The sequence below is a fragment of the Stegodyphus dumicola genome, chromosome 7 (genome assembly GCF_044657685.1).
Source record: "Stegodyphus dumicola isolate Sdum_Otavi_A_Nest chromosome 7, ASM4465768v1".
NCBI classification, from domain to species: Eukaryota; Metazoa; Arthropoda; class Arachnida; order Araneae; family Eresidae; genus Stegodyphus; species Stegodyphus dumicola.
The window spans coordinates 59,312,243-59,339,414 of record NC_140774.1 but is presented as its reverse complement, the minus strand read 5'-3'; the positions used below and the strand labels follow the sequence as shown (position 1 = coordinate 59,339,414).

The following is a 27,172-nucleotide window of genomic DNA, read 5'->3' as shown; positions in this document are numbered from 1 at the left end:
TAGCGCCTTAACACTTGTTGAACTGAAATGGCCGAAAATTGGATGGAAGTTGCTGGAGAACAACAAGAAATGGCAAGCCAATTGGAAGGATTCGGATACCTGGTCCAGACGATGACAGCGTCAATCAAGCCAAACGTCAATTTCGAAGGAAAAAATTCGGTGGCGATATTTCTAGAATGCCTCGACAGTCACTTCCAGCTCTACCCTGTGCCTGAAAGACAAAAAGTTGCCATCTCCACATCTGCACTAAGAGGACAGGCCGCGCTATGGTGGAAGAATATAGGCAAATTTTTATTAGGGAAATTCGGAGGCCAGACATATACATTTGAAAATTTCAAAAAATCGTTATTAAAGGCCTTCCCCATAGTGAAAGATCGAGCAAGGTTAGAAGCCGAACTGTATAGTTTTTATCAACGGAATATAGAAGAGTTGACGGACTTTATTCTGCGAAAAATTAAGCTGACGGATATGCTGTATGGGAAGAAACCCGACGCGGAGATTATTGAAATAATCTTACCAAGATTGTTACCTGCTGTTCAAGACTACTTCGAAATTAGAAACTTAAGCACATTGCAGGAGCTCTTCGAATTAGCGGTCAAGTTCCAAAATCGCAGAATAGCGGAAAAAGCTAGAGGGGCATCGTATTCTCAAAGTATCCGAAGACAATCTTCAAATGAGCAGACCAGAAATGCAAACCGCTCTTATGGGGGAAAGTGCTATCAAGCAAGGTCATCGAAACTCGAAGGTCAAGGCCCAAAAAGGAAATTTGAAAACAACCGTCCGCGTACCCAGAAGGCAGAAGTTGAAAGAAAAGCTTTAAACGAGTAGAGGGGCCTGTGAAAGCGAGGGTCCAGACCCCGGAAGTTTTGAAAAAACCCTCAGGAAGACACTTAAATACGGTCATCGTAAAGAACTCACAGTTACCAATTATACAAGTCCTGGTTGGCGATGTACCAGTAGAAGCCCTCATCGATACAGGAGCAGAAGGTAATTTTATGAGTGATATTTTTTTAAGAACTTTAATAGGTTTCGATTATTTAAAAATAAAAACACAGAAATCATAGCAGCGCAAGGACAAACTTGTCATTGTATTGGAAAACTATCTTTAAAAATTCAAGTTCAAAACGAAAGCCTTAAAGTATTAATTATTGTAGTAAAAAATTAATAATTAATCCACTTATTTTAGGTATGGAGTTTTTAAAAGCCGCGAAGGCCAAACTGAATTTTCAGGAAAGTTCTATCGTGCTGGAGATGGATCGGAGGGTGGTGGAATCAGTGGAACAACCGTAAGTTGACCTTAGCCATTTGAATGACCATGAAAGTCAAGCCATCCAGCAAGTGGTGAGTACTTTTTCAAACTTGTTTTCAGAACGGCCTGGTAGCTGTCAAATAGTTACGCATGAGATACAGTTAACTGCCGACAAACCCTGTAGGACTAAACCTTACCGCTATGATAAACAAAAAGACCAAATCATAGAAGAACATATTCAGGAAATGTTAAAGAACAAAATAATAACGCCCATAAATAGTGAGTACGCGAGTCCAGTCGTACTATGTAAGAAAAAGGACGAGTTTCCTCCTTCGGATAAAAGGGCTTGGAGGTTTGCTATCGATTACAGAAAACTTAATAGTATTACTAAATTCCCAGTTTACCCTTTGCCGGTTCTAGAGGAAATTATTAGAAAGATTAAATCTACAAGATACATGACTACTTTGGACTTAACGTCTGGCTACTATCAAATAGCTATGAGACCCGAAGACATACATAAAACCGCGTTTATAACAAAATCGGGCACTTATGCATTTTTACGCATGTCCTTTGGGTTGTGTAGGGCCCCATCAACATTCCAGAGAGCTATGGATATTGTTCTAAAGCTTGTCCTAGGAAAATCGACTTTAATCTATCTAGATGATATAATTATAAAGAGTAGTATCTTGGAACAACATATTAAAGATCTAGAAGAAGTTTTTAAATTATTAAAAGAGGCCGGTCTTACAATTAACGCCTTAAAATGCAAGTTCGCAACTAAAGACTTAAATATCTGGGTTATAAAATTTCGCAAAAGAGTATAGAAACTCAAGATTCAAAAATAAAAGCAATCAAGAATTTCCCACCTCCCAACACCGCCAAGAAAATTTCTCCTTTCCTCTGGTTATGTTCTTATTATCGGCCATTCATAAAAGATTTTGCTAATATTGTTGAACCCTTGTTAGTAATTAAAAGAAAGAAAAGTAAATTCATGTGGACAGCAGAAGCAAATACCGCATTCGAAAGGTTAAAAGAAGCGCTTATCAATGCCCCTGTTTTGAAATTCCCGGAGGGGGACGAAAACCTGGAAATTGCAGGAGATGCGTCGGACTATGCTGTGGGTGCGGTTCTTATGCAAAATGGCCATCCTTTGGCAATTTTTAGTAAAACGTTGAATCATACACAAAGGAATTATACAGCTACAGAGAGAGAAACATTAGCCGTATTAATGGCTGTACACAAATTTCGAGTTTATTTCGGCAAAGCGCCAGTAACAGTCTTTTCGAATCATGCGGCTGTTGGTAGACTTTACCCGGGGAAAAACCTAACGCCCAGGTTAATAAGATGGGCTTTAAAACTCCAAGAATATAATCTCATAATCAAATATAAACCGGGTAAGGAAAACAATGTAGCTGACGCACTTTCTCGTATAAAACTGGACGATGAAGGCAATGAACTTAAATGCGCTGTGTTGACTTCAAAAATTTTAGACTCTAGAGATACAATTATTGCTGAATTGAAAGCTGATCCTGAATTTGGAAGTATCTATGCGTATTTGAAAGACCCCGAAAGCTTTGAACACACAGATATCGATGAGATAAGAAATAGAGCAGAAAAGTATGAAATAATAGATAATTTATTATTTTATACGAAAACAACAAACGAAAATCTGGAATACAAACCAGTCATCCCAGCCTCGCTTCGTATAAGCATTTTGATGGAATTACACGACGCGAAAACAGCGGGTCATTTAGGGGTCAGAAAGGCTTTAAAAAGGGTACGCGAAGCGGTATATTTCCCGCAAATATACAAAATAGTAACTGCGTATGTCAGGTCCTGCAATAAATGTCAGTTAATAAATGATATTAATTACAGCCCGGCCGGTACATTCGCGCTACATTTCCGAATGAAATTTTAGGCAAAGATCTTCTTGGTCCTTTCCCCCAGAGTGAGTTAAATAAAAATCGTTTTCTTTTAGTAATTGTAGATCATTTTTCAAAATGGCCAGAAATTCTTCCACTTAAACGCGCGTCAGCCAAAACAGTCGCAGATGCATTCTTACACAGATACATTACACGGATACATAAATACGGTGCACCGAAAAAAGTACATAGCGATAACGGTAAACAATTCGTTAGCCAAATATTTGAAAACATATGCACTGGACTTGGCATACGCCATATCAAAATGGTTCCGTATAGACCACAGGCAAACATAGCAGAAGGAGTTAATAAAAACATTGTAAAAATAATTCCAAGTTATGTTAGCACACATCACAAGCGCTGGGATGGCTACATAAATATGTTAGCTTATGCTTTAAGAACGGCAAATCACGATACTACGGGAAAACCCAAGCAGAATTATTTTTAGGACGAAAGTTAATTACGCCATTAGATAAATTATTCTTTGTGCAACAAAGAGACCAAGAATTTAAACAGAAAGATGTGCAAACACTTATTGACCAGGCGGTTAAAAGATCGGATACGGCAAGAAATAGGCAAAAGTTATACTATGATAGAAAACGCCGTGAAGCAGATTTTAAAGTTGGAGATAAAGTGTTGAAGCGGAAATTTTCTTTATCAAGTGCCCCAGACAATTTTACTGCAAAGTTAGCTCCAAAATTTGAAGGCCCTATGTAATTCAGGAAATCAAGGGAGTCGTATTGTACCTTAACAACGAGAGAGGGGAAATCTGTAAAGCAAGTCCCGAGCAGGTGAAAAATATTATAATCAAAATGATTTTGAAATCCTTGAAAGTTTCTTGCAGGACTCAAGCGTAAAAGAAGTAGAAGCTCCAGAAATAACGTCACCCGTTCCACAACCCAAGAAGCAGAGAACAAGAAGAGAAACCTAGCCGTTCTATAAGTCATGCGACGGTACCGAAAAGAAGAAATGAAAACGTCAGACTCCAGCATTTAAGAAATACAAGAAAGCAAAGCCGCCGCGTAAAGACACTTTGGTAAAGAGGAAAACACCACTTACAACTTATCGCAGTAGAAATTCTACATCGAGTAGAACGCTTCCAGGGCCAGAGAGTCAGGTGCAAACAAGGCCGCCGTTCCCGAGGACGAAAAGACAGCAGAAGGAACGAAAAGACCACCACCAACAGAAGAAATCCAAGCACGATTCAAGACCGGAGGACGCCAAGACCAGCCGTCCAGGGGCAAAACGGAAAAGACAGCAACCCGACGACTACCACTCCAAGAGGCCAGCATGCAGAGGGCGAAAAAGAAGAAGCAACGTGGACGACACTCGAAGGACCCTAAGGAGACGACTGACGTCAATGAAATCTATAACATGGGAGCAGTTCTGCCAGAAGAGAATGTCGGAGTTACAATCATCGAAAACTCAAAGATAAGTTAAAATCTTCTATAACATTTTTTTTCTTTTGTTCCGAAATGTTATGCGTAAATACAAAGTTCTATGTTTTGACGAAAGTCAATGTGTTTCGGTTGAGATTTACTTTTATTTTACTTTATTTAGCTAATGCAAAAGTATTATTTTCTTTAAGTATAAAATCTAGGAACAAGCAGTTTCTGTTGGTCGAAAGACTAATTCTTTTATGTTAAAGCCAGAATTTGGCCGAAGATAAAAATAACTTCGTATTCTTGTATTAATAACAACTTTAGTTTCAGTGCCTCCAGCTTGGCGAAGAATGAGTAAAGTAAAAATTTATTTTTCTCTTATTCATTTTATGGTAAATTGTAAAAATCATATGTATTAGAATTTTGTAAATATACGTAAATGCTTGAAAGTTATGTAAAAGTAGAATTTAGTCTAGAAGCATAAAATTTTAGATGCTAAAAGTAAATGCTCAAAAGCAATGAATTCAAATTTAATTATTAAACTGTAGATAAAATCATGCTTTAGAGCGAAAGCCTGCATGTCTATAGATAAATGAGGGGGAATTTAGAATGAATGTGTTTTGTAATGTTCTCCACCTACACTTGAATTTTAAGAATGTTAAAGTAGCTCATCGACTTGTATAATGTCGAGTAAGGTGTGTCTATTTGGTCGTTGAATTCTAACAAATCATTGTGGTTAGGAGAAGTGTTGCAATACTAAAACACGAATATTCCCGTTTGACTCCTCACATGGTGGAGAGCCAGGGTAAAGTTAAATTCATGTTTGAATACTTGAATGAATGTGAATTAAGCAGTAACTAAGGAAAATAAATCGTTCAAAGACAAAAACTTATTCAGTGTCAAGAAAGTGTAAATTATAATGTATTTAGAAAGATACTGATACTTATTCCTTCCAGATACTGGAAGGAAGAGAACAGATTGATTGCTGAAGTCCGGGAAAGGTTGCTGTAAGAAGAGAGAATTAAGTATCTACAGAAATTTGTTCTACCTTTTGTGAGATAACAGATTTTTTTTATGTCAACGAGGCTCTTAAAATTTAGATCAGAATTGTGGAAACTTTCCAATAGGTCGTTTCTAGGACCTGCTTCCAAGTTTTCCAAATTCTGGCAGCGGGAAATGTAGGGTTTATATTTATTTTAACTAATATTTATTTTAAGTTTAAACTATCTTTCCTGTTAAGCCTTACTTTCCCCTGGAATTGCCAATGCCAGAGTATGTAAATTTTAGTAGAACGCGCAAAGGATTCAAATTGTCAGCGGAAGTAATCTGAGTTAAATAGAAGGGAAACGAGTTCGAAAGTGTGTTTCTTGCTGCACGAGCGTGGAGGTGGCTAGTTAGAAATTGAAGAACCACGCGTTTAAGTTCTTGTTGTTAATTTTTCAACGTAATATTCAGAAGTTTGCTGAATTATCAGCGGTATCTTAGAACGCGGTGAGGTTAGTTACGTATAGAGAGCCTCGTAGTTAGTCACATGTTATTATTCTTTTTTTAGTTTTTTATTTTTATTTTACCGCCGGGTCGGCGTAGTTTGCGAGCGTCAAGAGCACGCATTTGTAATTTCTAAAGTTGAATAAAAAGGGATTTAAACCCTTCTCAAGAATTTGTCTACTTTCCAGTTGTTAGCAGTCACCACTATTGTTGCGTGCAGGTTGGAAGCACGCAACATTACAAGGGATATCATTAATTATACTTTGCATTATCATTAATTATACTTTGCTTTCCAGAATTTTTTTGATTTTTGTATTCTTTTGTGTTCTTTGTTGCTCATTTCACTGATTTTAAGATACTGAAAAGTTTTGAGTGATTTTTTTAGGAAACAAAGTTCTTAACCTCCTTTATACCATTTGAGTTCTTAAGATTTTGCAAAGGGAAGTTGGTTAATTTATTTATTAAGATCATTAATATTTGTATTAAGGGATATTGCTTATTTCATGGTAATTTTGTTATACGTAATAACTTTTTTTTTATGAAGTCGTTCTGCAGAGTAAAATTCTACGCTGTTTTCAAGTTTAAAAATTGGTGTTTCTTTCAGCCATTTTCCCGGTACATTTAAAAGCCAGACGAAGGCTGGCAGCTAAGCTGCTGGTATTCTGTACAAGCTTGATATAAAACTTGTTTTATTAGATTTCCCTCCTTTCCCAGCAGCACAAAGTTTCGAGATCTGGACTCATCCGGTGGGCTAATAATTGATTTAGCCACTACAATATTATTACTACTTTGTAATGAACCTTTTTCTAGATTTCTTCATTTCTTCTATAACCCGTTCTCCCTTTTTGTCCTCCTCACTTAAAAACTAACTTCTAAATCTCTCTTTAAAGAACTACCAGTAGGATTCTTCCTCTTCTGGCCTTCCCTCCGTGCTGTATTCGGTTAGTTATTGGGATGTATACCTGTGCAATCTTTAATGAAGCTCCAACACTTTTACCTGTACATGTCTGTACCTAAATGAAACTGGTTCGTTTTGATGTTATACTAGCGAAACACCAAAAAAATCTTGATTTAAATGATGATGATTTAAATAATTTAGCTGGTATTTTAAGGATGAGGATTTATACTAACTGCTGATGATTTTTTATTTAAGTTATCGTGATTATATGTTATAGTGATGAAGAATGTGATTAAATGAGTATGATGGTAATAAAACTTTAGGTGATAGTACTTTGTATTCAGGTGATTTTATTATTTGACGACTTCAATGATGATGGTGTATATGATATATAGTTTCGATTGATTAGTATGGAATGATGATGTGATTTGTGTGATGGTGGTTTATTTTATTCTGACGATGGTGATAGAGATACGATGGTTTAAAATCATGATGTGTTTTGTGTGGTGAGGAATATTTAGATGATTTTGATGATGATATAGATTTGGCTAATGACGATTTTATAGCTGATATGATAGTGATTTATAGAATAGTTTAGAGGGTTTCGGCAGTGAAGACGATGGTTATTTATATTTAGATGCAGCGTCTAACAGTTTCTCCCACCTCAGACAAGATCTCAGTCTGTGTGCTTGTTTCCCTCGTTTTGGAAGCATATTTGATAAGCTGGGTTGGCGCTTTTTGCTTTTTGTACATTTAGAAAACATTATCATATTAATTTTTATAACCATGGGTACAAAGAATAAGATGATGTCTATTGAATTACAGCGTGAAATCATAGAAAACCATGAGCAAGGTGTGCGAGTAATTGACTTGGCGATGATGTACGGTCGTAGCACATCAATGATATGTACTGTGCTTAAAAAAAAGGAGTTGATAAAGGGTATAACGCCATCTAAGGCCGATAAAATAATGTCTAAACTCTGGACCTCTCTCCGTGAATAGATGGAGAAACTACTGATGGGGTGGGTGAGAGAGGAGCAGCTTCAAGGAGGAACCTTAACATAAAGCTTCATATGTGAGAAGGCACGAGCAATTTACGGTTATTTGCTAAAGAAGATCCCACACACTTCTAAAAATGAGGAATCGGAAGACTTGTTTAAATCCAGTAGGGCTGGCTTGACATCTTTAGGAAAAGGACCGGCATTCACTCCGTCCTCAGACATGGTGAGGCAGCAAGTTCCGATGTGAAGGCAGCTGAGGTTCACATCAAAATGTTTTCCGAACTGATACTAGCCAAAGCATACATCCCCCCAGCAAGTCTTTAACTGTGACGATACAGTATTTTTCTAGAAAAGGATGGCGAATAGAACTTACATAACGGCAGAGCAGAAGACGATGCCAGGTCACAAACCCATGAAGGATAGATTAACTCTAGTAATTTGCGCCAATGAGATTGACGACTGTAAAATCAAGCCTCTGCTAGTATACCATTCGGAAAATCCCAGAGTCTTTAAGTCATATAATATTTCAAAAGAAAATCTGCCAGGTATGTGGATGACAAATCCGAAGGCTTGGGTCACCAGGAAATTCTTTGTGAAGTGGATAAACCTGGTGTTTGGCCCTTCTGTTAAAAAATACCCACAGAAAAACAACCTACCCATGCAAGCCCTTCTCTTCCTCGACAATGCCCCTACTCACCCACCAAATCACGAAGTTGATTTACTCTAATAGTTCAAGTATATAAAAGTTCCCTACCTACCACCCAACACCACTCCTATCCTGCAGACGATGGATCAGCAGGTGATTTCTAATTTTAAGAAATTGTACACCAAGCACATTTTTGGGGGCTGCTTTGAGGTGACGGAGAACACAAACCTTACCCTTCGAGAGTTCTGGAAAGGCCACTTTAAGATCGTCATATGCCTAGGAATTATTGATCAGGCCTGGCTGGGTGTTACAACGAGGACCTTAACCTCTGCACGGAAGAAGCTGTGGCCTGAGGCTGTTGCTGAAAGGGCCTTCGAAGGATTGGAACCCAAAGTCGCATAGGTAGAGGAGCTTGTTTCTCTGGGAAAATCCATGAGTCTGGAGGTGGATGGGAGAGATGTGAACGAACTCGTCGAACAACAGTCTCAGGAGCTGACAACCGAGGAGTTACACGATCTGTATTTGCAGCAGCATACGTTGTGTTAACGAAAAATTAGTTTTGAAGAGGAGCCAGAGGTGGAGGAGGTTATCGCTACAAGAGATATAAAACAGGTCTTGGGAATGTGGGAGAAAGTTGTAGAGTGCGTGGATAAAAATCACCGCGAAAACGTTGCAACTAGCCGTGCATCCTTGACACGGAAGAAGAAACAAACCTCCTTGGAAAGTTTTTTTAAATGATCTGCGGGTGGAAATAAGCAGATCATGACGAAAAAAGCGAAGACCAGTGACAAAAATTAAGCTCTTCCGTAGGCACTTCACTTTTTCTTTTAATTATGTTTTTATAGAATATGTATTTGTTATTTATAAATAAATCTTTCTTCTTGTTTTTGATTCTTACTTAAAAACACTTAACAAACAACTGAGGTCGTGTTTTGGGATCTGGAACGGATTAATGGGATTTCGATTAATTTCAATGTGGAAAATTGCTTTGAGATACGAGCAATTTGACATACGAGCAAAGTTACGAAACGAATTAAACACGTATGTCGAGGTACCACTGTGCGTAATTATATAATCGTTAGCAAGCAGATAGTAATAAATAATTTTAAAAGTCTGATGCTATCAATATATAAAATATGTTGACTAGTATAATTAATTTAGAATTATACGCCTACATATAATAATATGATGTATGTTACTACAGATACGTATTATTATATACATATATAAGTCTGTGCATATATATGAAATCATAATTCTATTTAAACAAGTTAACAGTTAGAATTACTGAACAACCATGAAAGATTCCCCAAAAATTAAATATGGTGTAACAATGAACACTTAATTTAGAAATTAGATTCTATTGTATATTGTTGTAAAAGCCATTGTAAGAGTGAAAATTCTTCATTCTGCCTTAATGCGATTTTTTGCGTTTAATGCGTTGTTTGGAGATTTTATGATCCCGAATTATATTGATGTGATATATTAATACTGCATTTGTAGACATACGTTTTCTGAGAAACGAGTCAAGGCGATTGATTTTTTGTAAAAATTTGGATTTATCCTTATTTTATTGACGTGCACCAGCACTGAATTGAGAATGGCTTGTGCTATGTTTCGATGGATGAAAAAGCGTTCGTAAGTAATGAATATTATGAAAGTTTCAGCATATTTAAATGAATAGTATTAAAAGCATATATTTATTAACATATATCAATAGTTTATGGTAAATTTTTCATTATAAATCTCATGATAGTTTCATTTCTCATTCTATTGCATTTCTATTGCGGTACATAAATTTTTTGGTATACATATTGTAGATTGCATCAGTTTTGCTGCGCAATTTATTCCTCGGTATGTTACTTGTAGTGTTATTAGAAATTCCATTATTTTTGTATTTTTTCTGCAATTGGTAGTATCTGATTAGGAAATTTATGTTTTATTTCAAGATATATATGAAGTTGGTAATATCAAGTGTTAAATAAACGTTGTTATTCAGGCAATAGCGTTAGCTTTATCCAGATAGATAAATGCATTTCTTAAATACTCAAGATATAAAGACACACTCGGATAGTAGATTCACTCACTTTACGTTTTTTAAGGGTTATATATATTCATTAAGGGCGTGTTCAAAACAACCGTTGACGGGTAGTCTTGGCGTAATTCGGATTCATACCAAGCATATCCATTTCTCAGGGCAATAATTTTCGTTATTTTTGCTAAACCATTTACGAAAATATAATTTTCCGAATGCTGAACTCTTATGCATGAAAAGACAGAAGTTAAGATATTTGTTTTGCAATTTGATGCAAAATTCTTATTATTAAAACACTGATGTATATGTTCTTAATTTAAAACTCTGCCAGTATATAACATTATATAACATTATTGTTTTATCACCATTTATAGATGTCGCTTGCTGCACAGCCTGCTGAATACATTTTACTTTCTAGCTATCTACAATTACATCATGTTTTTTCGGTATGAACAGGGGCGAAGTATTCATTACTTAGATACATTTAAAGATAATTAATTAAATTTTTCTGATTTTGATATCTATATTATATAGACAGGATTACTGATAAAAAATTTCAGAAAATTGTAAATGAAGAAGTAAATAGAAAAATTTCGTTCAGGTATTGTGAGATGCTAATATAAACTTCATACATTTTACTAGAGGGCTGTTGCCAAAGCAAAATCTTTACTATATATGTCTACGAGCTCTATGTATACAGTGTGTTGCTCAAAGTAAACTTCCTGCATTGTGAAGAGTACTACGTGTATGTCTTGATGCGTTCATGAGAAGCTTGTTCCCTCGTATACGCTCTGCCACTTCGAACAAAAATTGTCCGTAAACTGCAGCGTCTTGAGTTGTTTATATAGGTTCTTGAGCTGTTCTGTTATTTCCTGTCGAATCTGACGCTGACGCGGAGAGTCTTGTATCCTTCGTTTACTTGCTACTTCTTCTATTCATCGCGCATGGTCTGTTGACGTTCCACTTGCCTAATGGGCCTCCGTTTCCCTTCTGCTTCCCTTTCCGGAGCACGCAGTGTTTCTTGGTTTTCTGAATGTCTTTTGTGTTTTCTACTAGTTTCTGATACAGTTTGAGCACGCGAAGTGTCTTGAGTTGCTGCTTGTCTGCTGGAACTCCTATTCGTTTCTTCTTCAGTTTCTTGAATGAGTAAGCTGTCTTGTCACTATGCTTGCCTGCTGAGTTTCTAGTTGTGTCTTCATTCATTTTTGAAGCTCGCAAATTTTATTGTACTTGCCTGTTGAGTCTCCTAGCGTTTTTTACTTCATTTTTCTGTAGCTCGCTGTACCATTTGTGCTCTCTTCTTGCGTTCAGACATTTTAGTAAATTGGAAAAAAAATTTATTTAACTGTAGTAAAGTAACATTGCATCTAAAATACGTTAAATATCTACAGATGTTTATTCTACTCAGAAAGTAAGTATACAATAAAAGAAATTAAATTTTTATAAATAAATTTAGAATAGCATAAAATGCATAGAAACATTTCATTATGAAGAAAATGTATTCATTCTTTCCAAGCAACCAGCGATTCGTAAATACATTTTTCTTGCCAACTCAGGAAACAAAGACCTTTGACCCTTCAGGTAATACATTGGAGGTTATGATTTAAATTTATTTCAATATAACAAATTTTCAAAATCTCAATAAAGGAATTAACGTAGCGATAGCATATCGTGTCACGTATCCAAAGGTGAAACATAAAAGTTGCCAAAAACAGCTATTCATTTAAAATACTGATATTAACGAAAGATTTTCGACATACAATGACGTTATATGGAATCACGTGCTTTCTTCAACTTCAGAATATGACCGTAAATAATAATAACAATAAGTTTCACGTTTGGCAATACTATTTATTTCATTTTTTTTTAACTTAAAAATATCTCTTAAACAAACTCTACGATTTGAAAGTGAGAACGGCCAACATTTTTCCAAGTAAAGCATTTTGATGTCCAGTGCGCTAGACTTCGGCTACTTGGAAAAATAAATACGAAAAATTACCGTTTTCCGAAATTTTATATAATATCTCGAGTGATAGTCGTAGGAAGATAACAATAGTCGGAAAGTTTTACCAAGAAGTTTTGAAATCCGGGGGTACCTCCTTCCAAACTCAAACTCCCCGTTCCGGAGATATGATGTTACGAATTAAAAAACAAGGAGGCAAAAATCCACAGATATTTATATTGTTGATTCGTGTGTACAATATTCAAATTCCTTCAAAACATTAAGCTTCATTTAAATAAAAGGAAATTAAATTCAGGCATTTTTATTACCTTTCAAGCTTTTATTGTATTTTTAAATATTCTTTTTGTCACATTTGCGCAAGTTTTCCTCGGCGTCATTAGGAGCCGTAGGTCGAAGACATTTAAGAATCATTGCTGTTAATAATGATCATATGATAAATTGCAATACATATTCGATTGTTTTGATGAGAATTTGAGTACAAATCTTTATACATCAGCTACTATGCCCCTTTATGTAACGACAAAGATTATTTTCGATGATTATCCGATGAGAATGATTCTTTACAATGATTATTCGATGACAATGATTATTTACAACGAATATTAAAAGCTGATGACTATGATTACTTAAATAGAATATGCATGTCATTCGATGACAGCGATTATTTCCAAAGAATCTTCGATCACGTCACTATTGTATATCGCTATACCCGTGGGGTTGGGGCCGGTTGTGAATTGTACTACGGCCCTGTAATTAAGCGTTTTAAATGACGTCAAATAGTCACTGATCCAGATATTTTTCTAGTAACTGCCGCGTATTGTGATCAAAACCGTTATTTAAATCTTCTAAATAAAATTTGGGATAATTCCTTTTACATCAGAGAATAAAGCAATTTGTAACACGAATTTCAACAAAACTACATGCATCGAATAACAAGAATTATATAAACGGAAGTATCAGTACAACAAATCGCTCTTTGCAGCTCCGCTTTAGTCCGACACTTGTTTTTCAGCTATCGTATCTACCCATTTGAAGATACCATGTGAAGAATACTTTTTTTAAGTTTGTAAATTAATTACATGTATGTTATGTATATATATGGAGATATTTTTTGAATTAAGAAAGCACCAACTTTTTTTAACGAAAACAACCGAGACATTACCTCCAGTCCAATTTAATTTTTCATCTAAATCATTTCTTAATTACAAAAGTTAATATTAATTTTCTTTGCAAAGGAGACTAGGTGTTGCTGGAAACAAATGAAATACCAAACATTATTAAATTTATTGAAGTCAACAGCAGAAAACTGTTAAACATTTAATAGATCACTTCAATGAAATGTAGTTGCATTTAAACGTATTAAATTGTTTTCAGCAGATGTAATAATCAGGAACATAGGAAGATCCGAAGAGATATTGTGCGTTTAAATACTTTTTTTGTTTTCGCTAATTTTTTTATACATTTCAGTTAACGTGTAAATCTGTGTTTTGAACGCATGGCCCGTTAAGTGAAGAAGTCTGTAGGAAGGCAATTTTTAATCCTGTGCGGAAATTGTGCAAATGAATGATCAGTCATCGACTCAGCATACGCAGCCATCAGGTTGAGATCCCAAACATTGATTAATTGCGCTCGACTGGAAATTTCATCAGCATGGTCAACGGAAGCCACCGTTTAAAAAATTTTCTTGTTCTTAAATATATGCTTATTCACTTTTGTAATATTACTAGATACTTATAATCACGGTTCCTTCACTTTCAATAATATATTTCATAAATTGTTGAAGTGCAGACACATACTTCATATTGTAGAAAAACGTTTCTCTGGAATTTTTGATGCAAATCCTGGTTATCTTTTCTAAGAAGGGAAAGTAAGAAAGTGTGCCATTTATAAAGCTTAAATTTTGCTAGATTTGCAGGTTTTTCGCGCTCGCATTTTACGTGCTTCTTAAGAATCTCTGGTAATAAAATGGGAACTTTCCATGACTTGTTGCCAATCTAATTGGAGAAAAAAATTTATTCTTTATAGGGATACTTGCGGGAGGTAACCGTCGAGCAATCTTCTTGTATCTGTCTCGTCCCATCCTGTTTGTTATTTTATTAAAACGTGTTTGGAAAATTTTTTCCTGATTGCATGGTTTGATTTGAGATGATAGATGTCAATCAGACCTTTTAATATGGCATCCTGAGCTGTTGGTGCCAGCAGCTTCATTTCCTATTATACCTGTATATTCTCATAATGGAATTTAGGCTAATAAGAGGAATATTCATTTCCATATTTATTGTTTTTAAAAGATTTTGAATAAGTAAAGATATTTTCTTCGTGGAACATTGAGCGTTTAAAAATCTTTGACAATCTGTAAAAATGCTCGCAAACTGTAACTTACTACTTTTGACAAAAAACGTATAAGTAATCATTTATTAAATTAATGAATTCAAACATATGAACATATATATTTAATAAAATAAAAATATTTCAGCGCAAATAATTATCGACGTATATTTGAAGAAGAAGAAGGAGAAGCAGGAATATACTACAGCGATCAACTACTAGAAGAATTGGATCCCCAATGTTTAAGATTGCAATACGTGTCGGAAACGTAAGTCTTTTCGGAAAAAATAATAAAACAAAACATAATGTTTCAGGTCCAGTTTAATTATACCTTTAATAATTTTTTGACAAAAACGCTGGTCTGGAAAATAATACGTTTTCAGATTTATAATGCTTAATGTTTTTTTCATTCCTTCATTACAAAAATATATTATAAATGTTTAAGATGGAAAATCCTATTGTGAAGAATTCAAATTTATTGTCATACCTTTTGATTATGAGGAAACGTTATTGCATTAACTAATGAAATATCTAAACAGAAAGCTAATATACAAAATACACGTGTTTAAACGGCCAGTTTGTAAAATTTGTGAATGAGAAGTTGTTATGAAGTTAGTTGTTGAATGTCAAATAGTTGATATAATTAGAGTAACAAAGACAAAAAGGACTTTATGTTTATAAATAATAATATATATGTATGTAAAACAAATTACGTAAACACTGAAATCCATCCTATACTCTATTCGGAACAAATCTAATATAAATTGTTCTCTTCATCTGTTTCTGTTAAACTATATATTTCTAGATTTACAGAGATTTAGAATATTATTTAGCTCGAGTTTTGAGAATGTACTCATCAAACATAATAAAAATTTCCAGATTCCAACTTTTCATTGTAATTATTTTTTTAATATATAATATTAAATAATTTTGAATTAATAGAAAATTAAAAAATAAAAATTAATTAATTAAAATATATTTATGTAGATATATATATCCCCATCACATGATTTACATAAAGATGATGACCTAGCTAAGCGGGAATTTAAATTTCCTGAATCAAATATTTCTCTTACTAAGCCACAATGTTGTCGAACTATGCACATTTTTTTCTATCTCTGTCACCGCTGACACGACGTCGTGCTACTTTCTTCCTATTCCAACAATATGAGAAATATAAATATTCTAGAAATAGGTAGGTTTAGAATTTCAAATGAATTGGAGCCGCAAATATGAATTGAAATAAATCTGAATATTTTATCTTATTCATCTGCCAAATTTGCTCTGTATTATAGATCAATATGTGCGATCAGAATTCCTAACATTAATTCACACACACACACATATACATATATATCTATATATATACGTTTATCGTATATATGTTATGGTGAAACGCCGAAATCTGGAGAATGTCGACTTTCACCGGTGAATGTCAACATTCACATAGTCGCTTGTTGTATGTCCGAAATATTTTCCAAATACTCTTATTTCTGACTTACACCGGTAAATGTCAACATTCACCATCTACTAATGGTGAATGTTGAACACATAAGAATATTATATTTTCTCTGTAATTCGGTCACGAAAAAACGCACTTAAATTAAGAACTTAAGAATGTAAGAACTTAAAACACACTGTACATTCAAAATGCGAAAGGAAAATAATAGAAGTTTAAAACTTACAAAATTACGTGATTCAAATCTTATTTATTGCAAAAACTTAAACTCTTATGACACTTTCAATTGCACAAGAGGCCCTTGCTTTTACGACAGCATTTATTTGTGGAACACTTCCTTTTGCAATGACAGCGTGTACATATACTCCTCTCTTTTCAACCTACACCAGAACACATCCGTGAGTGTCGACATACACCGGTGAGGGTCCGAATGTACAAGAATGTAATGCAATATTCGATCTTTCACCGACGTATTTGGTGAATGTTGACATTCTCCGGTGAAAGTCGACATTCTCCAATTTCGGTCTTTCACGGTAACATATATATATATATATATATAAAGATTTTATATATATATATATATATATATATATATGATTTTCCTTTTACAATTGAAATTTTATTCTTCATGATGATTTAACTCTAGTCCCCGTTAAAACATTATTAACATTTTGCTTTCAAATTACTTCAAAACATCTTTCGAAATATAACTTACCAGTATGGATTCACTCTTTTAAAATAATTCTACTTTAATTAAACTTAGGAGATAATATAATCAATTAATCAATATTGTTTAGGAAATAAATTATTATTAACTAACTTTGCAGCAATTGCGCAAGTAATTGTAACTTCTTTTCGCACTTAATGAATTTAAGATCATACAACATTGGATATGCTAAATAGCAGTTATTAGCGCTATTTATCGCTTGCCTAATGTACCCACTTTATATATTACCACCATTCTTCTTTCTTAATATTTTAATTTTTAAGTTTTATAAAGTTCTTATACAAAAACTTTACTGTATTGAAGGTTAGCAGCCTCCTTACTTTTATATCTTGCTAGTTTATCTGAAATTGAAATCATTTAATGTCATTCCACTAGATGAAAAACTTGAAAATTTAACGCCATGCCTGCTACAGATAAACCCAAAATACAATTTTTATGAAAAACATTTAACTGTATTTACATGATTACATGCGGCACTTGACATATAAAATATATAGGACAGACTAAAAACAATCTTAACTTTCGAATCAATAACCATAGAGCTTAAATCAAAACATTCAACGCACAAAAAATAGCATTAAAATAAGTACACCATCACAACTCAATACAGCAGAATTAGAGCACTTTAAACACCATGACTTCAACTCTATTCAACTTCAGATACTAGATATAATACCCAATCACAAAACACGAATTTTTCAGGAATCTCTCTATATACTAAAACAACGTTCACTTTATCCATATGGACTTAACACTTATATACATAGTCATAGAGATACTTCTAAGAAGTCTATTTTCAGCCAATTTAAGCACTACAGCAACAAAACGCAGAGAGGAATAAGAGGAAGCAAAATAAAAAATAATGCGAGATTTTTATCCACTTTGGATACATTTGCATTGAAAAAACAATTGAAATGTTTCTTTGACTCAGACAACTTTCCCAAGAAACCTCTCAACTGTTACACTCCTGTACTAATAAATTCCTTATCAAACTAAAAAAATTCATTCAATAAAGCTACGACGACACACAAATCATTAAAGACATGATTCTCGATTTTAGTTTTTTCGGACTCTCTAATAGTCTCACTCAACGCAAAATTTATTTTAAAGTCAATTTTCTACATCCGCAGTTTGACAATATTCATTTCTCAAGAATCATCAGAGATTGTAAAGATTACTTCCCCGCAGTTGATACATTAACTATGGTTGCATTTAAATATCAAAGGACCTTAAGCAACTTGCTGACTAACCACCATGAAATAGATGAAACAGCAGAATGACATTGTAAGACACCAATTTACAGCAATTACGTGGATTCTCATCACCAGCGCATAATTACTGGCAACCTGAATATCATACAGAACCATCAACTTAAAACACTAATGAGTTATGGTACAAAATTTAGACCAGTCAGAAACATGACTACAAATTTCTGTTACAAGACTTTCGAAAACAACATCAACAAAGTTATAGTTAAAGCAAGCTATCAACTGAATTTACCCATAGATACCTTATAAAAATGGAAAGCCAAAATTCTTCAACGCATATCCACCGAAATCAGTCACCTCAAGTTTAAAAGTACACTGAATTGGTCGCAACTTACATCAGATATTAAAACATTAAAACAGCTTTTTACTATTCCAAAAATAGATAAAGCAACTAATAACTTATTATATGAAAACAATTCTACGCAGAAATTATTCATAAAGAACTTCTCAACGCGACTACTTATCAATTAGCCAACCTTACAGAAACATCTATAATAAACAGGTTTAAAACTTTTCATAAGAAACTCAATATTACTTTCAATGCAAACTACAACAGATTTACTAATCTTTATGCGATTCCCAAATTCCATAAAACACAATTAAAATTCAGATTTATTGCTAATGGAACTAATAAATTACAAGAAAAATGTAGACTATTATTTTTCAATTCAACTTAATAAAATCTGTAAATTTATTTTCAATGATTGTAACACTAATCATAACAATCCTGGATCATTCATAATAACACTCCTGTCATTAATACTATTCAAACCATTAACATCCAAAACATTAATTGCTATGACTTTGAAAACTTATATACCTCACTTCCTCTAGAAGAAATCTATACCAGTCTACTTGATCTAACTAAACTCTTCCCTGATATGCTCAATATCATGACTCTTGACAAATGGAAAACCTACCTAAAATGCACACTTTTTCATAACTACATCAAGTTTCAAAATCAAATTTTTAAACAAGTCAGAGGATTGCCAATGGGCTTACATTCCAGCACCTCGATCTGTAATATCTTTTTATTTGTCAAAGACTTTAACTTCCAAAAAAATCTACAACCACAAGAGTTAAATTACTACAAACACACCTACAGATATATTGATGACCTTATTACAATTAATAATTTTGATAAAATTGAACACTCCGAGATTTATCCGAATTGTCTTACACTTAATAAAACTAATAATTCACAAAATAGCATAGACTTTCTAGATCTTCAAATCATTAACTACAAAAAAATTTTACTTTTTGACAAAACAAGAAACTTCAATTTCAGTACTAACAAATTAATAAATTGGAACTCCAACATATCCAAAAAAGTAATTAACAATACTATAATTAATCAAATACAACGAATTAAAATTATATGGACAGATACAATAGATTTACAACGCGAAATTTTGCTCCTTATTAAAATTCTCAAAAATAATCTAATACCCATTCAATTTATCAACCATTGCCTTAAAAGAGCAGGCGTTAAATACTCACCCTAAATCATGTAACTGATAGGGATATGATAATTTGTTCCTAAACCTGAGAAGGCGGTATAAGTTGGATGACTATCAGTTGAAGGATTTGTATATAGTGTAATTACTCAATTGTATATATTGTAAAAACCTAATTGTCTTCAGACTCATGCTGTTACTATACTGTTACTAAAAAATGGGCCTATTTCATGACTTTAGTCTGTCTAATAGCTCTTGGACAGTGAAAAATTCCTTTTTTCCTTTCTTAAATTCTTAATCATTGCGACACGACAATTAGCCAGAAATTAATTAATTTCCATTCACTAGTATTTTCAAAAAAATCTTAACAGACATTCTCCCTCAAATAAGAACTCCACATAATACATCCCTCAAGAATTCCGAGTCCAACCCACTACCATAAATTACTTCACCCAAGTCTTACCGACTGATATTATTCAAAGCCCCCACTGCCGCTAAGAATTTTCGGACACCCAACACTTATGAGTCAGACATGAAGAGAATACTTTGCCAACTCCCCCACTAGAAAGAATGTAAGTTACTTAATACCTTTTCTGGCCTTTATATCTTCATGTACATTCACTGTTCTTATTATATATTATTTTTTACATTTTTTTATATTACTTTATATTGTCTTTGATTTGTTTTTACAAACTTTGCATTATTTATCTTATTTTGTAATCTTTTTTGTACAAATAATATAGAACTCAAAAGCATAAACATGAAGGAGTCGGGGACGGTTACTCGGGTTATATCGGCTTTCTCTACAGATTTTGCTTTTTACTCCAAATTGAATTTCCAATGTTTAATTTTTAAAAATAATATATAACTCAAATGCATAAACATGAAGGTGTCGGGGACGGTTACTCGGGTTATATCGAATTTCTCTACAGATTTTGCTTTTTACTCCAAATTGAATTGACTAAATTGCTTCATAAGAATAAGTTCTTTGAGTATAAGCATTGGATCATAATCCCTTCTATTCGCGGAGATATTTGGCCTGACTAGAATTGCCGGTTCGGCTTTAACTTATAACTCGAGTAAAGACGAAACACCTTCGTATTTACGTATTTTTATCAATTATTGTTCGTTGAATGGGAGTTGGTTTGTTCCCATTGAAAAGTCAATTAATTTCCGATCAATGACAATGATTACATGGTTTTAATTTTCCTTTTACAATTGAAATTTTATTCTTCATGATGATTTAACTCTAGTCCCCATTATTAACATTTTGCATTTTGCTAAACATTATTAACATTATTAACCAAAAACATTATTAACATTTTGCTTTCAAATTACTTCAAAACATATTTCGAAATATAACTTACCAGTATGGATTCACTCTTTTAAAATAATTCTACTTTAATTAAACATAGGAGATAATATAATCAATTAATCAATATTGTTTAGGAAATAAATTATATATATATATAATCGTTTATTGCAATGCATGGTCGGAAACGCTTTCCTGGCGCTATAGTGACGAGAGACAACACAAGAAAAATAGGGTACGAACAGTGTAAAGATATTTCTTTATTATTCTTAGCGCAGCGAAAACTAAGAAATAAGAACAAAAACATTGGATTGTCATCAAAGAAAGTATTCGAAAGTTCCTTAGGAAAGTATCCTAAACATGGGTTTGGTAGGGGTAGTCCAGTGCATTGTTCAGCAAGATCACGAGACCTCACTTGCATTATCACTTCCGCTCGGGGTAATTCAACACATTCGTGCACGAAACCCCTGTTAGAAGTCCAACAGGAACTTGTGGCACATATCGTGGCAGCTGCTGGGAAAGTCCTGAGGATGCACAGTATTTTCCAGAACATCTTATGGTCGATGTGCGAGAGATGTGATACCTGCATCAGGGTGCAGGTCGTAATTTCGAACACCTTCTTTGAGGTCCATAAGTGTCTAATTTTGTTCCTATTTTTTAATTTCTCTTGTGCTAAGCATAATTGGTGTCCGTTCTTTCTTGTGTTTTGTGTTGTTTGTACCGGCCAGGAAAGTTGTTTCGGCCCTGTTTTGCCATTTCATTTTTCCTCGATGTCGTCTCTCTCATATATGTGCATAATTACTTATGACTCAAGTGTTGCTACTATATGATGAAATTTACAAACACGGTGTTTACAATACTACATATTCCCATCCGAAAATATCTTATTTTTGCCTCTTGCCCTTCAAATAAGAAATGTGTGTCCTTCATTGTAAAATCTCCTGGAACTTTAATACTTCTTTTTTCGAGGACAATGGAGAAAATATTTCAGTATAGGCAGCTGTCAATATTCAAACATTACATTGTGAAAGCCATTAAAGTGATTCCGGCCATTAGCCGAAACGCTCAGAAAGGCTTAATTCGCGTAAGGATTTAGGAAATACATTTTGAAAAACTTAGCAAATTTTCCTTCAATAAATTTAATGGAACAGGCAAAAGAAATTACAGGGAACAATAAATATAGGAAAAAACAGATATTTCTTTTCCTAATTTGTTTTACTGTGTTTGATTTCTTTCTTTCTTCCTGTATAAATAATTAAAACTTAAAGAATGTAACTGAAGAATGAGAATAAAATTTTCAATTGAAAACAAATGGTGGCAAAACTCCTAGTGCTGCTCTGCTGGACGACGAAATAGACCAGCAATATTTTCCGAATTTGGAATAACAAGAGAAAATTTGAAACCTGTGCAGCCAGCGATGCAAAGGGATTCTTCTGAGAGAAAGATGACTTAAATGAGGAAACTCGGAGATAATGTAATGATGTGTAAGGTTACCTCTACTGGGATAATAATAAGAAAAGGTTAAAATACAAAATACGTAAGTAAATTATACAAAAATTGAAGAAATTTAAAATATCTAGCAAGCGTAAGAAATAGTAATTGATTCAAAACCTAAATGAATCTAAAGCTCTCAAACTTATACTCGTTTAAATACAGGTTTTTCTGATTCAGAAAGAACGTTACGTGTATATCTTCTAAGATGCTTTTTCCATCCTTTTTTTTTTTTTTTTGTAGTTGTTTCATTTTTGATTTCAGTTTCCTTTTTTTCTCCTATTTTGCAATTTTCCCCATTGTTTCCCTCTGTTTTTAAGCCACCTGTTTATTATTACTATTATTATTATTACAACTTATGTAAAAATTAAGTAAGGAAAAGTAAGGCACTGAAACTTTGCAAATTATCACACTCTACGTGAGATTCATGGTGGTCGCTTATTGCATACAAATCACGCCAAATTCTTTAACTTCTCTGCTTGGCTTTAGGTCCTTATAACGAAAACAACCAATTCGCCCTTTGTAGAAAAATATTCTGTCAGGCAATAAATCTACGGGGAGATTTTTCCCTATGAAACTGAGCCCAAAGTGTTATATAGTATCTAAATATTAAAGTGTTGTACATGTTAAACGTGATCGTCGTTGCATTACTTTCACTTTTTTACTACTGAAATAAAGATATACTGATTATTTTGTAGATTGGAAAACCCTCCTTGTGATCATGAAAAGGAGCAAAAACTGGAAACCGAGAGAGAACTAGAAAAGAAGCGAGAACCGGAAAAGATGCAAGAACTGGAAAAGAAACAAGAACTGAATAAAAAGGAAGAACCGGAAAAGAAGGAGAAACTGCAAAAGAAGGAGAAACTGCAAAAGAAGCAAGAACTGGAAAAGAAACAAGAACTGAATAAAAAGGAAGAACCGGAAAAGAAGGAGAAACTGGAAAAGAAGGAGAAACTGGAAAAGAAGCAAGAACTGAAAAACAAGAAAAAACTGGAATTGACACAAAAACTAGAAAAGAAGCAAAAGCTGGAAAAGATACAAAAACTAGAAAAGAAGCAAGAACCGGAGAAGATACAAGAACTGGAAAAGAAGCAAGAACTGAAAACGAAGCAAGAGCAGGAAGCGAAGCAAAAAATAGAAAAGAAGCAAGAACTGAAAATGAAACAAGAGCAGAAAAAGAAGCAAAAACTGGAAAAGAAGGAAGAACTGAAAAACAAACAAAAACTGGAGAAGCAACAGAAACTAGAAAAGAAGCAAGAACTGAAAAAGAAGCAAACACTGGAATGGATTCAAAAACTAGAAAAGAAAGAAGAACTGAAAAACAAGAAAAAACTGGAAGAGATACAAAAACTAGAAAAGAAAGAAGAACTGAAAATGGAGAAACTACTAGAAGAGATGCAAAAACAAGTGAACAAAGAAGAACTGAAAAGGCAGAAGGAACTGGAAAAAATGCAAAAACTAAAAAACAAAGAAGAACTGAAAAAGCAGAAAAAGAAGCAAAAACTGGAAAAAAAGGAAGAACTGAAAAACAAACAAAAACTGGAGAAGCAACAGAAACTAGAAAAGAAGCAAGAACTGAAAAAGAAGCAAACACTGGAATGGATTCAAAAACTAGAAAAGAAAGAAGAACTGAAAAACAAGAAAAAACTGGAAGAGATACAAAAACTAGAAAAGAAAGAAGAACTGAAAATAGAGAAACAACTGGAAGAGATACAAAAACAAGTGAACAAAGAAGAACTGAAAAGGCAGAAGAAACTGGAAAAAATGCAAAAACTAAAAAACAAAGAAGAACTGAAAAAGAAGAAGAAACTGGAAAAAATGCAAAAAATGGAAAAGAAGCAAGAGCCGGAAAAGATGCCAGAACTGGAAAGATAGATGAGTCAGAAAAGACGCAATACCTGGAAAAGAAGCAAAAAACGGAAAATAATCCAAATCTGCAAAACCAGCAGGAACCGGAAAAGAACTGTCAAACCCGAAAAGGAAACCGGATGAACTGCGAAAAGAGCCAGAACTGGATAACGACTGTAGAACGATTGATTTAATGACCAAACGAAGCAAGACCCGAAAAAGAAAAATAGAACAAATAAATCATATACCACTGCAAATAATACCACTGCAAGCATTAAATATCAACGTCAAAAGAATAAACACCTTTCTTCAAGAAAGCTTTGCAATACACTGTCATAAGCCAGAAGGTATAGAAAAAATCAGCTATAACCTCATTGCCAAAACAGTTGCAAAAGATATAGTTAACGTAAAACTTCCGGAAGCCACAATACCAAAATGCACAATTCATAATACTCCAAAAAATTTCAACTCTGATGAACTGATTCAAATTATAGCCCAAGAAACATAATCAAATATTTCCCACCTAAGGCCTTTATTTAAACTGAATTATCAAAATAATATCGATAAATGGATCATAAAATGTCACGGTCAAACTTTCCAAAATTTTATGAGTAAAAAACAAATATATATTGGATGGCGCACCAATAAAATAACCGAGTTTATCGGTGTACGCAGATGTCAAGTCTGTCAGGATTTCTCTCATAAGACAAACCAACCAAAATGCTCATTCTACGGCGGAAAATATGTTTCTTGCTGTTATTCCCAAACTCCGTCCTGCATAATCTGTTGGATTAACAATAAAAAGTATGAAACAAAATTTGACTGTAAACATACAGCTTTAGCTATTTCCTGGTCCACATATCAAACAGAAGTTAGACGAGTAAAATCCAATACATATTATCAACAATAATGCAAGATCCTGCAGACTATCTATAGACCCTTTCCATCAATAAAAAGAATAACAATGGCATCCGCTTTCTCAAAATAAATCTTCAAAGAGCAAAGACCGCCACCGACCAACTATGTCAGTATCAAGTAGATTATCTGGCAGATTTTATTATAAATCAAGAACATTATTGCATCACTGGCAAATTAGGAAGAAGTCCAAATAACTGGGCAATTATTCAACGTCATGCTTCAACGGGTGTTTTATCTCCTCGTACAGCCATATTCATTCCAAACAATAAATGGAATTCTACAATAATTATTAATACTCGAGATATAATCACAATTTCAATCAATACTAATGCATCTCAGCTTCTTATTACTAGTATCTATATATCTCCGTCAAAAATCCAAATCAAACCTTATCCATACTAAATGAAATCTTACAACAATAATAATAGTCCGCATGTTTTTTGTGGAGACTTTAACTCGCAAAGTACTTAATGAGGATACTTACAAACCGATCACAGAGGAAGAATACTTGAAGAATTTTTAAATGCAAACAATCTCATTCTACATAATCATTTTACTGACCGACCTACCTTTGATAATACCTACAATAAAGATTGGACTGATCTTCTTATTTCTACAACACATCTTGATAATAAAATTAACAACAGATCAATACTAGATGAACATACCGAATCTTATAACAAATATATCTCTTTTGATATAACTGAATATACGTCCTTTACTGCACTTACCAGATTTAAAATCAATAATAACAAAAAAAAAGAAATTTCAACAAAAGTTCAATCCAATTTCAAATGACTTTCTAAATGCTATTATTCTGTGTACAACCAAAACAGAACTTAATAATATTACCAAGGAACTTATCAGAAAGTTTCAAGATACCTACGAACGTACCTTCTTCAAAAGATCATCAATACCCATTATAAAAATCAACTGGTGACGAAAGAACTCCGCTAAGTCAAACACAAAACACGAGCATTACGAAGAAAACTGAAATCATCGCAAACTAATGAAGAACGACTCAACCTACTTCAAAAATACAAAAAACGAAAAGCCCCATATAAAAAGCAAATAATGTCTGCAAAGGTTTAAGCATGGTGCAACTATTGTTCAAACAACCAGTATACGTATGGCTCATTGTACAAAATTGAAACCAACAAAATCTTCCACCCAACGCAACTTACAGTCACTAATAGGGGAAATAATGATAAAAATGTTACGAAGATCACTTTAGAAAACATTCTAGATGTTATTCTACCAAAAGAAAACATATATGATGATTTAACTGAACAAAGATTAATTCGTTGTAATCTACTTCCAAGAAAATGATAACACATTTACAGCCATGGAACTCAATCTATTTATTAAAAAACTCAATAACGAAAATGCTCCTGGACCAGATAGAATCTGCTATCAAATTATACATAAAAGTAATCCTAAGCTAATTCTAATCTGCAATAAATGTCTCCAACTTGGTATTTTTCAAGACTGCTATAAAACAAGACAAAACATACTCTTCCTCAAAAAGAACAAAGCTCATGAAAATCCTAATTCCTATCGGCCAATTAACCTTCTACCATCCCTTGGAGAAAATCTGAAAGTTGTATTATAGGAAGACTTGAATACCATTTTCACCATCATAAATTCATTAATGAAAATCAGTGTGGATTTAGGCAGCAAAAATCTACCATTCATGCAACCAGTGCAGTCCTAAACCAAATCCATGTTAATAAAATCAATAACCTACACTCCGCAATAATCAGCTTAGGTCTCAAATCAG

The 27,172-nt window shown here is 33.6% G+C and overlaps 1 protein-coding gene across 2 annotated transcripts in view; it reads left to right on the top strand.

Moving 5' to 3' along the window:
• LOC146996199 (uncharacterized) overlaps window positions 1–24,643 on the top strand; it is a 231,616-nt gene extending 206,973 nt beyond the window's left edge. For both annotated transcript variants that reach the window (XM_085820307.1, XM_085820308.1), the window contains exon 3: window positions 23,325–24,643. In XM_085820307.1, coding sequence (XP_085676433.1) covers window positions 23,410–24,501 — 1,092 coding nt within the window. In that variant the 5' untranslated portion in view covers window positions 23,325–23,409 and the 3' untranslated portion in view covers window positions 24,502–24,643. The remainder of the gene's footprint in view (window positions 1–23,324) is intronic.
• Window positions 24,644–27,172: the final 2,529 nt, after the last annotated feature.